Source organism: Orcinus orca, chromosome 2 (genome assembly GCF_937001465.1).
Source record: "Orcinus orca chromosome 2, mOrcOrc1.1, whole genome shotgun sequence".
In the NCBI taxonomy this organism is placed as follows: domain Eukaryota; kingdom Metazoa; phylum Chordata; class Mammalia; order Artiodactyla; family Delphinidae; genus Orcinus; species Orcinus orca.
This window is the reverse complement of record NC_064560.1, coordinates 201,857,749-201,872,866: the sequence shown is the minus strand read 5'-3', so window position 1 is coordinate 201,872,866 and position 15,118 is coordinate 201,857,749. Positions and strand designations below refer to the sequence as shown.

Here is a 15,118-nt window from a genome sequence, read left to right as displayed (position 1 = left end):
AGAGGAGCTCCAGCCCGGGATTTCCACGTGCTCCATTCGGGGTTCCGGACATTACACTCACCATGGACTTTGGGCTGATCTGGGTTGTCCTTGTGGCTATTTTACAAGGTAATTTATGGAGAGCAAGAGACACTGAGGATGTGAGTGGCTATGAGTGAGGGAATCAGTGGATGTGTGACAATCTCTTGACCAGGATGTCTCTGTGTTTGCAGGTGTCCAGTGTGAGGTGCAGCTGGTGGAGTCTGGGGGAGGATTGGTGAAGCCTGGGGCGTCTCTGAGACTTTCCTGTGCCGCCTCTGGATTTACTTTTGATGATTATGCCATGAGCTGGGTCCGCCAGGCTCCAGGGAAGGGGCTGGAGTGGATCTCAGGTATTAGTTGGAATGGTGGTAGCACATACTATGCAGACTCTGTGAAGGGCCGATTCACCATCTCCAGAGACAACTCCAAGAACACGTTGTATCTGCAAATGAACAGCCTGAGATCTGAGGACACGGCCGTGTATTACTGTGCGAAAGATACACAGTGAGGGGAAGTCAGTGTGAGCCCAGACACAAACCTCCTTGCAGGGAGACAGGAGGGGGGATGCAGGGGGCACTCAGGACATACAACTGGGTGTTTCAGCCCCAGGAGCAGGTGCAGATGTTAGTTAAGGGCTGCTTTCCTCTAAGGGTCTGGGGTTTCCTCTCCATATAGCGGTTTTCCCTGGGGAACCTCTTTGTACTCAACCATGGTTATTGACTTACACATTCAGTTTCTGAATTAGAAAGGCTTTTCAAATTTCGGGGGAAAATGTCATATACGAAAGTCAGAGACTCAAAGCTATATATTCAGGTATTCCCTTATCCAAATCTTGTCTAAATTGACCCGTTTCAAAACTATCCCAGCGGATGTATAAACAGTTAAACATATTCTTCCTTCCTCATTGTGATATCTCAGCCCTGCCCTACTGTAGACCAGCTGTCCCTGCCAGGATGCTGGCTGTTGACTTGCCTGCTAACCTCTTGCATAAGAAGCATAAATGTGCTGGGCAGCCCCGTATCCTCAGTGGGTCGCTGGGAAAGATGCCAGTTAGAGGGGACGTGGGTGGGGGTGTTTCTACATGTGCTCCTTGCTATATAGAATCCCTATATGCTTATATAAGACCTGCATCCTCTTCTACTGTGCAGTTCATTTTATGTCAAATATTCATCATCAAAACTATTACCGATAGACACATATGTAGTTGGTTGGGATAGTTTATAGTCAGGTGGATAATAACATGAATTTTCACAAGCTGCTGAAAACAAATCTATTCTCCTTTCTTCACCACAGCATCTTACGTGAGCACTAAAATGCAGGAAAATCACTCAGGTTCTCATTCCACGAAGAGTCCTGCAGACCTACAGGCAGGCCCACCTCTGTCCAGGAACCTTTGCAGGGGAGGCCAGGTCCAGGGTGGAGAAGCCCAGGCCTGGACAGGAGGCCTCGCTGTGTCCTGATGTGTGCTCTCCAGCACATCACCTGCCAAGTCCAGGCTGCACTTTAGCTTCACATCTGTAAGATGCAGGTAAACCGACACGTACATCACATGCTTGGTGTGCATATGTAGAAACAAAATAATAAAAGAGGCCCTGAGTGTTGGGGTCCAGGGTAGGCCACCCCTAAATATGCCTCCAAGTGACTTAAGACAGAGCCCACTACAGGGACACTCTGAATTTCCTCCAAGTCACCCTGAAACGAGAAATAAACCTCCCATGTGAAAGGTGCTCTTCCCCATTTAGGTGTGGAAGTGAAACGGTCCTTCACCTCGTGCTCTCCACCTGCCTTTTTTCTGTAGAAACAATTTAGCCAAAGAATAAGTTTAATCTGAGAAGTGAGCAAATGCAGAAAGAAAGGAAAACTCTCCAATAAGACTAAATAATAATAGTTTGGTCATTCAGCAAATAAAGGACTTTAGTTCCTCCTCAAGGGCTATAGATAATATTCTTGTCCATGTCCCCTGAGCCGTCTTATAGATACTGAACCTCCCACCAGGAGGAAGAAGTCAACTGCATGATGACCAGACTGTAGCCATGACATAAGCTGCCACAATTGCAAGAACTGGCCTCAAGAAATGAGAACAAACCGACCCTGGACCTGAAGATTAACTCTACTTAAAACAATCAAGAGGAGGCTGATCAGACCACCACATGACCAACTGCAAGATGACTGTCACAGCTGACTGTGCCGTTTCTGCCCGTAGCCCCTCCTTCCGCCTATAAAAGCCCTTTCCCACAGATGCTCAGTGCGGGGTGGCCTTTGGAGAGAAGTCAGTCCCCCACCCCCGGGTGCAGGCAGCCAAAATAAAGCAAACTTTCCTTTCTATCAACTTTGCCTCTTTATTGGCCTTTCAGCAGCAAGCGGCCGGACCCTGCTTTCCATTGCAGAGGGACACTCTTATCACCAGGGATGGGAATTCAGGCCTGGAAGTCCCAATGAACAAACCTTGCTCCTTCTTTAATTACTCCGCCAGCCCAAACCCTGGTTAGTTTCTTCACTAATTGAGCACCCAAAGCGCACATTTCCTCCTTCTACCAATTCCTCACAAATATTGCATCTTTGTCTAAATATATAAAAGCTGCCTGATTTGGCCACTTATGGGTCATTTCTATGTCACGTCCATGCCTATGGTTGAAATGGTTCCTTTTCTCCTGTTAATCTGTCTTTGTCAATTTTGTTATCAGTCCAGCCTCAGGAACTCAGGAGGGGCAGAGGAGGAGATTTCCCTCCTGACAAATCCAAGTTGTCTTCTCTTCAGCCTCACGCTGTACAACCTCTTAGGAACCTCAGTCCTCACGGCCACTGTCACTCTGCTGACATCACCTTGCCAGGTGTGTTTTTCTGGCATCTCTTTTCTGCATTTCCATCTCACCCTTCAATATTTCTTCCAAATAGGTGTGACATTTCAGTGTCCATTGTCTGGATGTACACAGTTTATTAGTCATTCCCTATGAAAAGACCTCTTGGTCTTTTCCAAATTGTGGCAAATATAAATAAAGCTAAGTAAGTATCGTGTGCAGGGTTTTCTCTGGACTAAAGTCTTACTGTCTTTCACATATGTACAAAGGAGCACTATTGCTGAAACATAGAAACGGGTATGTTTAGTTTTGCAGGAAGCCCCCAAAATGTCTCCCAAGGTGCACCCCGTTCTGCATCCCCACCAGCTGTGAATGGACCCCCTGCTGCTTCACACCCTGCAGGTGTTTAAGGTTCTCAGAGTCCTGATCTGATCCACTCTGGTAAGTTTTCAGGGATGTGTCCTTGTTCTCATTGGCACTTCCCTGTGACATATGTTCTCCCACAGCCTTATTTGCAAACTCTTTGTCTTTTTGGTCAGGTGTCTGTTAAGGGTTTTAGCCCATTTTTTAATCCTTTTGTTTCTTTCTTATTGTTGAGTTTAAGGCTTCTTGGTACATATTAGATAACAATCACATATACTAGATATGTCTTTTGGAAATATTTTCTGCGAATCTCTAGCTTGCATTTGGGTACATTTTAAATGTATTTTCTTTTGCTTCTCAATTATTACTTTTTGTGTTTCTATTACAATGAAAAGTGAAGTTAAACTTTCACTTCCTAAGCCATGGGAACTTTTTGTGGGAACATGTCACAGTACACTCAAAACCTCTTTCAGATACTACAAGGATGGAATGGGTAAACAGAGGGGGGACTTCGTCAGAGATGCTCTTCTGAAAAAGTAGAAATGTACCAACGTACCCTCCTTCCTGTGTTGCTGGTGAGAACTGTGCTGCGTGTCCACAGAGACACAGATCCTTGATGAGAGAGTGAGATTTCATCAGTTAGACTGACCGTGTCCAAACAGTAAATTTTACCCGTGATGGATCTGAGTTTATGAATGATTGTAACTTGAGTGATTCAATGGATTTAGCAATGGTTGAAACAAAATCAATACCTTGAATTATTATTATTAATTTCAATTTATGTTGCCCCAGAGAAGAGTTAGACAATTACAATTTCAGTAACACATTTCCAAAATTTTTGCTTATACCTCTTAATACTTAGACAACATGCTGTTTCATAATAAATGTTTCATCTACATGCCTCACATTTGAAACTGGATTCCAAGTGGACCTAGAAGATGAAATGTGAGGACAGCGAATGTCTCTACATTTAGTAACGTCTAAGGCAACAAATCAAACATCACACGAGGACGCTGCTGCTTTCCAATTGTACTTCCCGCTTCTTCTTTGTCCAACGATTCCAGAAAAGATACTAAATGACCTAAACACTCTGGTCCCAATGTTGCTGAAGCTCACACCTCATTCTGAGCTTATCCCCTCAAGAGTTTATAAGGTAAAACACAGAGACCACCAGAAGGACCTGTCCACAAGGTCCCCAAGAAGCCAACACCATCAGCCCTTCTCCCTCCCATCACGATGGTCAGGCCCTCTTGATGTGACCATCACTGGTAACCTGCAGAGCAAGATGACTGAAATCTCCCCACTTCATTTCCCATCACCCACTGGGCATCTCTAATAGATATTCCCTCAAGCATTATCATATGATCCAGTCTCCAGACACAATTTCCTCCAATTTGCTCCACAAAGGAAAAATAACTTTTTTTCAGTCCGGGTGCCCTAACACATTTTTCCTAGGGTTAAATAGACCCTAACAACACATCCCCACCCACTGAAACATAAAGACACCTGTTATATATCCTTCTATGTTAACATGAATTTGGCAGGATATCCTCTAATCCACCAGCTCAAGAAGGGCAGGTCAGATGCTGGGGCATCTGTACAAATGCAGGCCCTTCTTCCACCTGCTGAATAATGGGCCCACCTGGTTCTAGGTTTTAGATGCCATCCCTTCCGCTCCCCTATCCCACAGCGTATCAGCTCAATTTTCAGGTCCTAACAAGAGGGTCCAGACTTGTCCTGTGATTCTTGCCCATATCACTGTGGTTGGCTCTCCTATTATCAACATTCAAGGAGGCAGATTCTTTAGAATTTAATTTACTCTGCAAATATTATTGCAAAAGCTAGAAAGTATAGTACTCTGTTCATGAAATTGTATGGAGTAAGTATCTTCTCATAGACAGCAGGCTCGACATCAGTCAGTGTACAGGTGAACTCACTGGGCTGAGGGAGAGCTGACGTGCCCCAGACACACAGGTGTGACCTCTCAGGGCAGGAGTGGAGCCAGGGCTACATGTACAGGGTGTCAGTCAGAGATGGGGACTCACATTGGTCTTTCTGGTTCCCAGGAGAGATAACATCACTGATGACACTCATGTCAACATTCAGCACCCCTGGCAACCCCACTATAAATTTCAGACATACCATTACCATCGTGATCCCCAGTTTACATCCTTGCAGACTGAAATGCAGATGGTGAGGCGACATCCTCAGTGCCCACAGCGAGATGCGATGGAGCTGTGCTCTGCTCTCCAGCACCATTTACTTATATGACCTCAGGCACAGTCCCAGGTCTCACTGACCCAGGGACTCTGGAGAGCTGCTCTCAGGTGGACTTTTCAAAAGAACCTGCTTCCTGAAGTGGGAGCTTTCCTATGACCATGACACCCTCATACTCTGCAAGCCATTCACTGTGAAGGTTTACTTCCAAGAATCATGCATGTTCTCTCACCCAGTGCAGTGGGAACTGTGTTCCCTGAGCTCCAATGTCACTGGCTGTGACAGAGTTACAAATGAACACTTTTAGAAGGAGTGAGTCTGTGCACTGTGACCAGATCACCTGCCCAGCATGTTGGAGTCCTGAGGAGCTTCCAGGAGCTGTCTGTTCTTAGACCTTGCTAGCCCTGGGGATTCCTCAACGTCCACCCACAAGGAGGTAGCCCTGAAGCTCGCGGTGTTCCTGCAGACACTCAGTTGTGCACAAGAAACAGGCAAGTCAGGCTACTGGCCACGTCAGCAGTGCCGGGACCCATGACCATCTCAGCAAGAATGACTACCTTATCCACAAAATACACGGTGTGTTTAGTTGTTAAGAGTAAATCCGCCTCCAGAGCAAGTCTTGATAATATTTAAACTGTTTCAGGTGAAGAAATGTTCACCCAAATTAAGGGAAACACGAAGTCCGTTGTGAATTATGATAAACATTAAATTTTACCTGACTTTGTCTGAATTCAATGTCATTTTTACATGTATGGTTTGTCTCAAATACTTGCGCATCCAGGAAATAAACATGAGGTAATGCAGAAAGGAAAAAACAAGAGTCTGTGTCTGACATCTTGGAGGACCCTGAATGTGTGATGGGTATTTATGTGAAATATATACATCCACGGGATTAAAGTCTATTCCCCAAAGCTGCCGTTAATCCTTGAGCACAGCTGACTTCCTGACTAGACCTTCAGCATCATTTCATTCCTGGACACAGAGTCCCCCAGGCATAGGGAGGGGACGCCAGGTGGGGGCTGAGTTCTCTGAAGGCACAGTCAGCACCCTCCTCAGGTGGAGCCCCAGAGACTGGGACCTCCCTTCACTACTTTCTGATTTTTATAGACTGGTCCCTCCCATATGCAAACATCCCCTTATGTCACAAGGTAAAAACAAAGTACCAGTTCACTTAAATTCGGGTTTCTCCTCATGCTTGAAGAGAATTTCTGGGCTTCAGGAATCTCATCTCCAAGAAGATGAATCCACTGTGGTTCTTCCTCTTTCTGGTGTCAGCTCCCAGAGGTGAGTGTCTCAGGGATTCAGATGTGAACACATGGGGAGGCTGCATCTGAGCCCATGAGTCACCGTGGTTCTCTCTGTCCACAGGTGCCCTGTCCCAGGTGCAGCTGCAGGAGTCGGGACCCAGCCTGGTGAAGCCCTCACAGACCCTCTCCCTCACCTGCACTGTCTCTGGATTCTCATTAACCAGCGATGGTGTAGCCTGGGTCCGACAGCCTCCAGGAAAGGGGCTGGAGTGGGTTGGGGGGATAAATAGTTATGAAAGCACATATTATAACCCAGCTCTTAAGTCCCGGCTCAGCATCACCACGGACACCTCCAAGAGCCAAGTCTACTTATCGCTGAGCAGCCTGACAACTGAGGACACAGCCGTGTATTACTGTGCGAGAGACACAGTGAGGGGAAGTCAGTGTGAGCCCAGACACAAACCTCCCTGCACGGAGGACCGTTACCACCAGGGGGCGCACAGGACCCACGAAGTGCAGGGCTGAGGCCTGTGGCAGGTGCAGATAGGGGCTGGGAGGGAATTCTTGGTAGAACCTGTGCTTTCCACTTCCTGCTCAGGACCTCCACCAGAGACCCTGTTCTGTATCCTACTATTTCATTGTTGTGGATTATGTTGTGTCTAGAAAATTTTGTGTGCATGTACATATTTGCTTAATTTTATTTTTATTATAGTTATAGATATATAAATATATCTATATCTATACATACACACACATATAGTATACAGGAATTAAGGTTGGTTTTCATGTCTTTAGTTTTCTTTTTCACAAAGGAGCTCAGTACAACCCTGAGCCTCACCGTAACGTTCAGTGTGAGACTGATGTTTGTGAAACTGGTAAATATCCCGAGAAGGTACATGAGACTTTTAAACATTATTAATTTTTGTCCTCTTTTTGTACATGTGGAAGGAAGAGACACACCATCCTACTTTCAGTCAACCTGCACAAGCAGGTTGAGTTCTGCACATGCAGTGTTACAGACTCTAAGCCAGAGCGCCCCAACTCTGCACATGCAATGATCCTCGTTATTCACAGATTACATATTTTCAAATTCAGCTACGTGCTAGCTTTTATTAGCACCCTAAAATTAATGCTGTCATTTTGTGATTGTTTACGGACATTTACAATGTGGCCGGTTCATTGAATCACCCAACACACACACACACACACACACACACACACACACACACACATTCCCAGCTGAGGTCAGTCAAGGTGATGCTCTCTTTTCTTCTTTCAATTCCCCTCCTGTAATTGAGCACTTTCTGGGGTCAAATTAGTGCCATGCTTTTCACATTTCTGTGATTCTTGGCGATTGTTTAAAGTAGTCCCAGGCATAGGGCTGAGGGACAGTCTAGTGTCCCTACGCACAAATGGCTGTGAGTGGACTTAGGGAAAATATACATGAGACATCAGCTTCATTCAGGCATGCCTTATATGGCCATGGGTGGTGAAATGATACTCATGTCTCCAATATGCAGCTCACCCAAAACCTGAAGACAAAACTCACTGCTGCATATGGGATGCAGCCTTGGAAACTTGCCTTAATTCCAAATACAGCCTGGCAAGTGGGGGCTTATGGCCAAGAAGGCGGTGGGGTGGAGTGGACTGGAAATTATTCAGAGAAGAAATACAAGCTAAGGGGATTCTGGTTACATAGACTCAAAAGGATTCTTGCTAAAGGGTGACCAGGGTGGTCAGATACCATGTGGATGATAGGAGGTTTGAAGGATTTGATCAAATACTGCGGGTGATCAGAGTTCAAGGGTAGGGGATTCTCATAATTCTCACTTAGCAGGGCTCTTGACAAAACCTGGCCATGCACATATAAACACAGAAGCCCACAGGTCAAGACTAGTTGAGAAGAGAATTACAAGCAGCCTGTTGGCTAAGGGGTGGTCAGGGGTCTTTGTCACACTTAAGAAGAGGAATAAAGAACAGACAAGTAAAGCACGGATGCACAGAGACACACAGAGAAAAGACCATCTGAGGACTCAGTGAGAAGACGTCCATCTGCAAGCAAAGGAGAAAGGCCTGAGAAGGACCCAAACCTGCTGACACCGTGACCTTCGACTTCTTGCCCCCAGGCCTGAGAGGAATCCATTGCTGTTGTTTAATCCACCCAGTCTGTTATTCTGTAATGGCCACACTAGCCAACGAGTACACCTATAATATAGACGCAGATAGACATATATGGAAATGTAAGTATCGTATTGGAAAAGAAACATCACCCATTCTTCAGAGGTGACATGAAGCGGTGTCCACCCTGGATCTCAGCCAGCACCCTCCTCCACAGCCCTAGAGAAGGACCAGCCGTGACCATCTTTATATGGAAACATGCTTCCACCTGCACATCACACCCAGGCTCAAGGGGAAAGCACAGCACCTGTGCTACTCAGAGTCAGGGTTCTCATCTTCACTGACATAACTCTCTGAAAGTCAAAGCATTGATCAAAATGAACATGGAAATCTTCTGGTCATTCCTCCTCTTGCGGGCATCCCTCAGCTGTGAGCATCTCCTGGGTCTGAGGGAGGTGGAGTTATGGGATGACATCTGTGAAGTGGGTGTCTCCTTGATTCTCCTTCGCAGGCGTACTGTCCCAGGTGCTGCTGCAGGAATCGGGCCCAGGACTATGGAAGATCCTCTCCCTTACCCGCTCAGTCTCTGGATTCTCCATCACAAACAGTGCTGACTGCTGGGACTGGATCCCTCAGCCCCCAGAGAAAGGGCTGGGGTGACTGGGGTGCTTTGGTTTTGGGAATAGCACAGCACACAGGCTGTCTCTCCAGAAATGACTCTCCACCTCAGAGACAGCTCACAAATTCTGTGTTTCCTGCAGCTCAGCTCTGTGATGACCTAGGACACAGCCCTGTGTTACTGTCCCAGGAGGCCCAGTGAGAAGTCAGGGTTAGTCCAGACAGGACCCTCCCTGCAGGGGCCGCTCCAACCACCAGTGGGCGATCAGGGTCATCAGGAAACAAGAGGACCCATTTCAGGGCAGGTGCAGAGGATGTCACGGAGGGATTTTCTCTCAGAAGCTGTGGTTTCTCCACTGGACCATTGCTGCCCTTGAAAGCCTCATCCACAATGATTCCAGGGAACTTTCTTGTCTCTAAACTTGAGACTTTTTCATGGAGTCAGGCTTGTCTGTCTTTCCCCATCTATCATAGGAAGAGCCACACAGAAATATTTCTCCAAGAGACCTTTATTTGAAGGTTAGGTCACTACTTTCTGTTAATAGTTGTCAAGTGTTTAATCGTTTAATGACATAAATAATTTTTACTGTTGAACTTTAAATCTGCTTTCCAGCATCAGATGGATTTCCAATTCCTCTCATCCTGAAAATCTCTCCAGTCCTGTCTGATGCAACTCCTTTCACTTGAATAGAATGAGTCATGTTGATATTCGGAAATTGATGTCCATACAGCACTGCAGGCATTCTCTGCTCAGGGGACCTTTGGAAATGTCGGGACACAGGCTGGGCTGTAACATGTGGGCTGTGTTGCCTGCACCTTGTTATCTAGTGTGGAGATTGATAATAGAAATTTAGATAAAATAGAGAGATAGATAAAAGAGAACAGAAACAGGTATATAATCATCGTATGGAAAATAACCATAAAAACTGACTACATAACCCTTTTTTAGGGAGTGGTAAAGGCTCGAAGCTGTAAGATGATACAGGCACCCGTATGAAGTTATTTGAATAAACATAAATATTCAAACAAATTTGATAAATACCTTCCCAGCGCACTCCTCAATCCCATGGTGAGTGTCTGGTTTTCTCTCTAAGAAATTGACAACTATTCCGATTGGCGGCCACTGGCATCCTTCCAGCAAGCGGATGAGGGGCCTTTTGCCCTACATCATCCCCAATATTTGAATTTCTTATTAGTTTGCCTTTAACTGTTGTAATAAGTGAGTAGCAGTATCTCATCATTGTTTTATTTTATGTTTCCTTAATGAAGAATCTTGTTAGAACCTTTATCTCTTCTTTGCGGAAGTATCTTCAGATCACTGGCACAGGGTTCATTATTTTCACTTTTTGTTACTGTTGTTGAGCTGTGAATTTGCTGTATATTCGTGATACAAGTCCTTTATAAATATGATATTAGAGAGCACATTCTCCAAGTCTGTGCCTAATTCCCTTCTCAGTGAAGTTATTGTTACTCTTGCTGTTGTTGGTTTCAGGACAGAAATTTTAATGGATACAGAAAAACTACAAATTTATTTTATGTATGATGTTTGGGATATTATACCTAAAAATTCATCATGAAACTCAAAGACACACTTTTGTTTTTACCACATCCCTACGCCAGGCCTCGTTCTGGGATGGAGGGTTAAGTGCACCTTCTTGAAGGGAGCATGACCATGATGAGGTTCCTGAAGTTATTCCTTACGGGAGATTTATCCTACCTTCCCCATTAGATATATTTATTCAATCTCTTTATATAAGTATGAATCAAGATACTTGTTTCAGAACTTGTGTTAAGGTTATATACTAAGGCATTTTCTTTGCTTCTGTAATTGTTACAGCTTGTCACTCATGAGGAGCTCTTTCAGATTGTCTCCTGTATCCCCTTTACGGGCACCCATCCATTGGTGTGAACACTTCCTTACTTTCTGGTGCCACAAGAATCTGCAGGATAAGCATGTGTATTCTCTTCTGTGGCCCTGGAATTAGCCAGGCCTCACATGAGTCGTGGATCCTTTTCTGGAGAATAGCATTACCAACCAGAAGGGTGGGTATTAAGACACTAATGCTGGTGTCCTGTCCACTGGCGGCATTGCCTCTAGACCCATAAGCTAATAGACCTTGGAAATATGTCTGTGTGCTCTACCCCACGTATACACACACACGTCTGCAACTATCTCTGTATCTCACCTTCTGACCTGTGTGAAGGTAAAAGTGAGATCATTCTTACATCTCCGATCCTAGTGCAACATCACTTGGGGAAATCCAGCCTTTCCCCCTTGCTTCTCTGTTACTTTCCATCCAACAGTGAGATGCCTGGCTCCACCGATGCCATCCAGCTACTAATTGTTCAATTCCACATGCACAGTAGTAACAGAATTCTTAGCCGGATTCCTGATGAAAATACCATTATCCACCGGGTTCTAGTGCTTACGTGTAGTGCTTACAACTTAGCCTTCAGACACCACACATTTCCAAGTGACCTGGGTCAAAACCTATTTCTCCACCTTCTTCAGACATGTTAATTGTTAATGTTAATTGTTTACATGTTAATGTTACATGTTAATGTAAATGTTTACATGTTAATTGTTGATGTTAATTGTTGACATGTTAATTAACATGTTAATATGTTAATTCAAAAATTCACTAAAATATGAGGTATCATCTGTACAGTGTGCATCGTTCCATCCTTGAGTCTCTGACTTATAGATGAAATTTATATTTGTATTCAATAAGGTTCACTCTTTCTCCTATTACTATATATATTTTGACAAGTTCATAGTGCAATGTTTCCACCACTGCAATTTCATAGAGAAGAATTTCACTATCCTTAAATATTGCCCATGTTTCACATATCAAACATCTTCTCCCCAATTCCTGCTAAATGCTCATCTGCTTACTTTATATATAGACTGAAGTTTTCCCAAATGTGAAATAGATGAAATTGAAAGTTTTCAGACCGAATTTTTAAATAACAATATGCATTTAGGATTCCCTCATGTCCTTTCAAGGTATAATAGTTTAATATTTAAATTGCTGAATACAATTCCACAGCATGGATACATCACGCATTGTTTATGTACTAATTTATGGAAGAACGTATTTCTTGCTTGCATTTTTTCTCAATTGTAAACGAAGAGACCACAATAATTCATGGGCAGTCGATGATGGAGCTCTAAGTTTCAAGTCAGTTATGTAAATATTACGAGCATGACTTCTGGGGTCTTACATTAAGCTCTGTCTAGGTGTGTGAGTGACTGCATGGAGGATGGGCTCTGATGCAGAGACCACTCAGCTGAGCCAGGCATCGTGCTGAAAGGATGTCAGAGCCCAAGCAATGTCCACACGAGGTGGACCCAACGCCAGCCCTCAGACCTGGCTGAGCCCCAGCCTACAGTCAGGGTCACCCCCCCTTACACGTGAGTGTGCATCAGAGGAGCAGGTCCTGTCGCCGAACTTGAGCCTCTCACAGCGAGCCTGCATGGGGCAGGGTGGGCTTCTCCTCCAGGCCCTCCCTAAGCAGAGACGGTGAACAAAATAAAGAGCTGTTGTCAGTGTAAACTGTCAGGGGTTGTGGCAGGGTTTTGTGCATAAGTCAGCACCTGGAACATTCTTATGCATTTCCGCCTGCGATCCTATTTCATATGTGGTAATAATATGGCACAGTGGGACTGGATGAGGGGACAAAGGTCACACTGTGAGCGGAGATACTATGAAACAGTGCAGATCCAAGTCCAGGGCCAAGGTCCTCCCCAGGATGCAGGAGGACCTAACAGCTCAGGCAGGAATCCTGGGCTGTCCCAGGTAGGAAGACACACCTGTGTGGATAGCCAGGTAACACCATCTGACTCACACTTTAGCAGGACCACGCTGACACTGGCGAGGTAGTTACTTAGGAGACGCTGGGACACTATTACACCCTAACCACACTCGACCTCAAGGCATCCATTTCTAGTTCAACCTTGTAGTAGTTTTTATTCCATTCAGCAGCCTATGGCAGGATTAACAATCTTAGTCTTTGTTATTCTGTGGCACTTGTCTCTCTCCAAGATTTAAATTTGTTGCTGTCTTAGTTCTATAATTATCTGATATATTGGTGAGATTTTGATAATGTGCAACTTGCCCCATTTTGAGGCTGTTTTAAGAACACTAAATAAGAAGCATTTTCTCAGCTTCTCATCTCTCTGCGTCTCCAAGACGAGTATCAGCTTTATTGTAACACCCAGAAACTGGAAAGAGTTCAAATATCACACATCAGCTTAATAAATAAGCCAATCATGCTATGATCATTCTTGAAATGCAACCTGTTATTAAAACCAGGATTCTTGATACACACAAAAACATGAGAGTATTCACAAATATTTGTGCTGACTAAAATAAGCCATAACAATAAATATATATATATATATTTTTTTTGTTTTGAACTTATATTATGTTCCTTATTTTATAAATTCTAGAAAATGAAAAGTAACCTGAAGGAACAAGGGAAGATCAACGGTGATGTGGGGACAGGATGGAAGATAACAAGGGACAGGAAGGAGGAAACCCAGAAACTACTGAAAATAATGAGAGGAATTGATTTGTTCTCTCCTGATAATGCTGATGGCTCCGTCAGTATTCATCACAGTGTTCATTCTGAGTGTGTGCGCTTTGTTACATGTCAAGAACCTCATTAAAGTAATTACAAATGAAGAAATGCATGAATTGGGAGGGAAGGAGTGAAGGGGATATACTGAAACATAAGAGACTCTTGAAAATACTTCTCATCAACCCTGAACCTCTCCATATGTTTTAGGTAAACACGACAAGAGAGCAAAGTCATCATGACCTCATTACAGGGGGGGGATCTGCAAACCTCACCCGGCAACTCCAAATCTGTCCTCTAGTAGGTTCCAGGGAGCAGCCTGGCCCAGAGCTCAGGAGCAGATGCTGGATCTAACGGTCACCCCATGTTTCTCCTTGGACACTACACACACCCTCCATTCCTCTGGGTGTAGTTTACACCTCTAACATGAGGGTAACAATGACAGCTACATGACGGGATGTGAGTGCATATGTAAGATGACATATGGGTCCTAAGGGTTTACTCTGGAACAATCACACAATGAAAGTTATATTTCCCAGTTGCTATCAACACCACAAAATCCAAGACTCTCACACCTGCTCTGAGACCCTGCCCTTTCTGAGGACATTCAACGACGTAGCCTCTTATATACTAGAAGATCATGCAAATAGGGTCCTTCCTCTGCTGATATAAAGCAGCCCCAGCCCTGACCCTGCAGCTCTGGGAGAGGAGCTCCAGCACCAGATTCCCACGTGCTCCCATCGGGGTTCAGGACAGAACACTCACCATGGACTTTGGGCTGAGCTGGGTTGTCCTTGTGGCTATTTTACAAGGTAATTTATGGAGAGCAAGAGACACTGAGGATGTGAGTGGATGTGAGTGAGAGAATCAGTGGATGTGTGACAATCTCCTGACCAGGATGTCTCTGTGTTTGCAGGTGTCCAGTGTGAGGTGCAGCTGGTGGAGTCTGGGGGAGGCTTGGTGCAGCCTGGGGCGTCTCTGTGACTTTCCTGTGCCGCCTCTGGATTTACTTTTGATGATTATGCCATGAGCTGGGTCCGCCAGGCTCCAGGGAAGGGGCTGGAGTGGATCTCAGTTATTAGTTGGAGTGGTGGTAGCACATACTATGCAGACTCTGTGAAGGGCCGATTCACCATCTCCAGAGACAACTCCAAG

General features: G+C 44.9%; 3 gene segments (V, D, J or C); all 3 read left to right on the top strand.

Annotated features, from left to right (window-relative positions):
* Positions 1-10: 10 nt before the first annotated feature.
* LOC101269293 (immunoglobulin heavy variable 3-23-like) lies at positions 11-529 on the top strand. The segment is given in 2 exon segments: positions 11-108; positions 213-529. Coding segments are annotated over 2 exon segments (363 nt in total).
* A 6,065-nt stretch (positions 530-6,594) lies between these two features.
* Positions 6,595-15,118, top strand: part of LOC101277626 (Ig mu chain C region membrane-bound form-like) — a 296,190-nt gene continuing 287,666 nt past the window's right edge. The window contains 1 exon segment of the C gene segment in view: positions 6,595-6,683. Within this exon segment, the coding sequence occupies positions 6,638-6,683 (46 nt within the window).
* LOC101270024 (immunoglobulin heavy variable 3-23-like) overlaps positions 14,689-15,118 on the top strand; it is an 89,010-nt gene continuing 88,580 nt past the window's right edge. Inside the window, 2 exon segments of the V gene segment in view lie at positions 14,689-14,775; positions 14,880-14,937. Coding sequence covers positions 14,730-14,775; positions 14,880-14,937 — 104 coding nt within the window.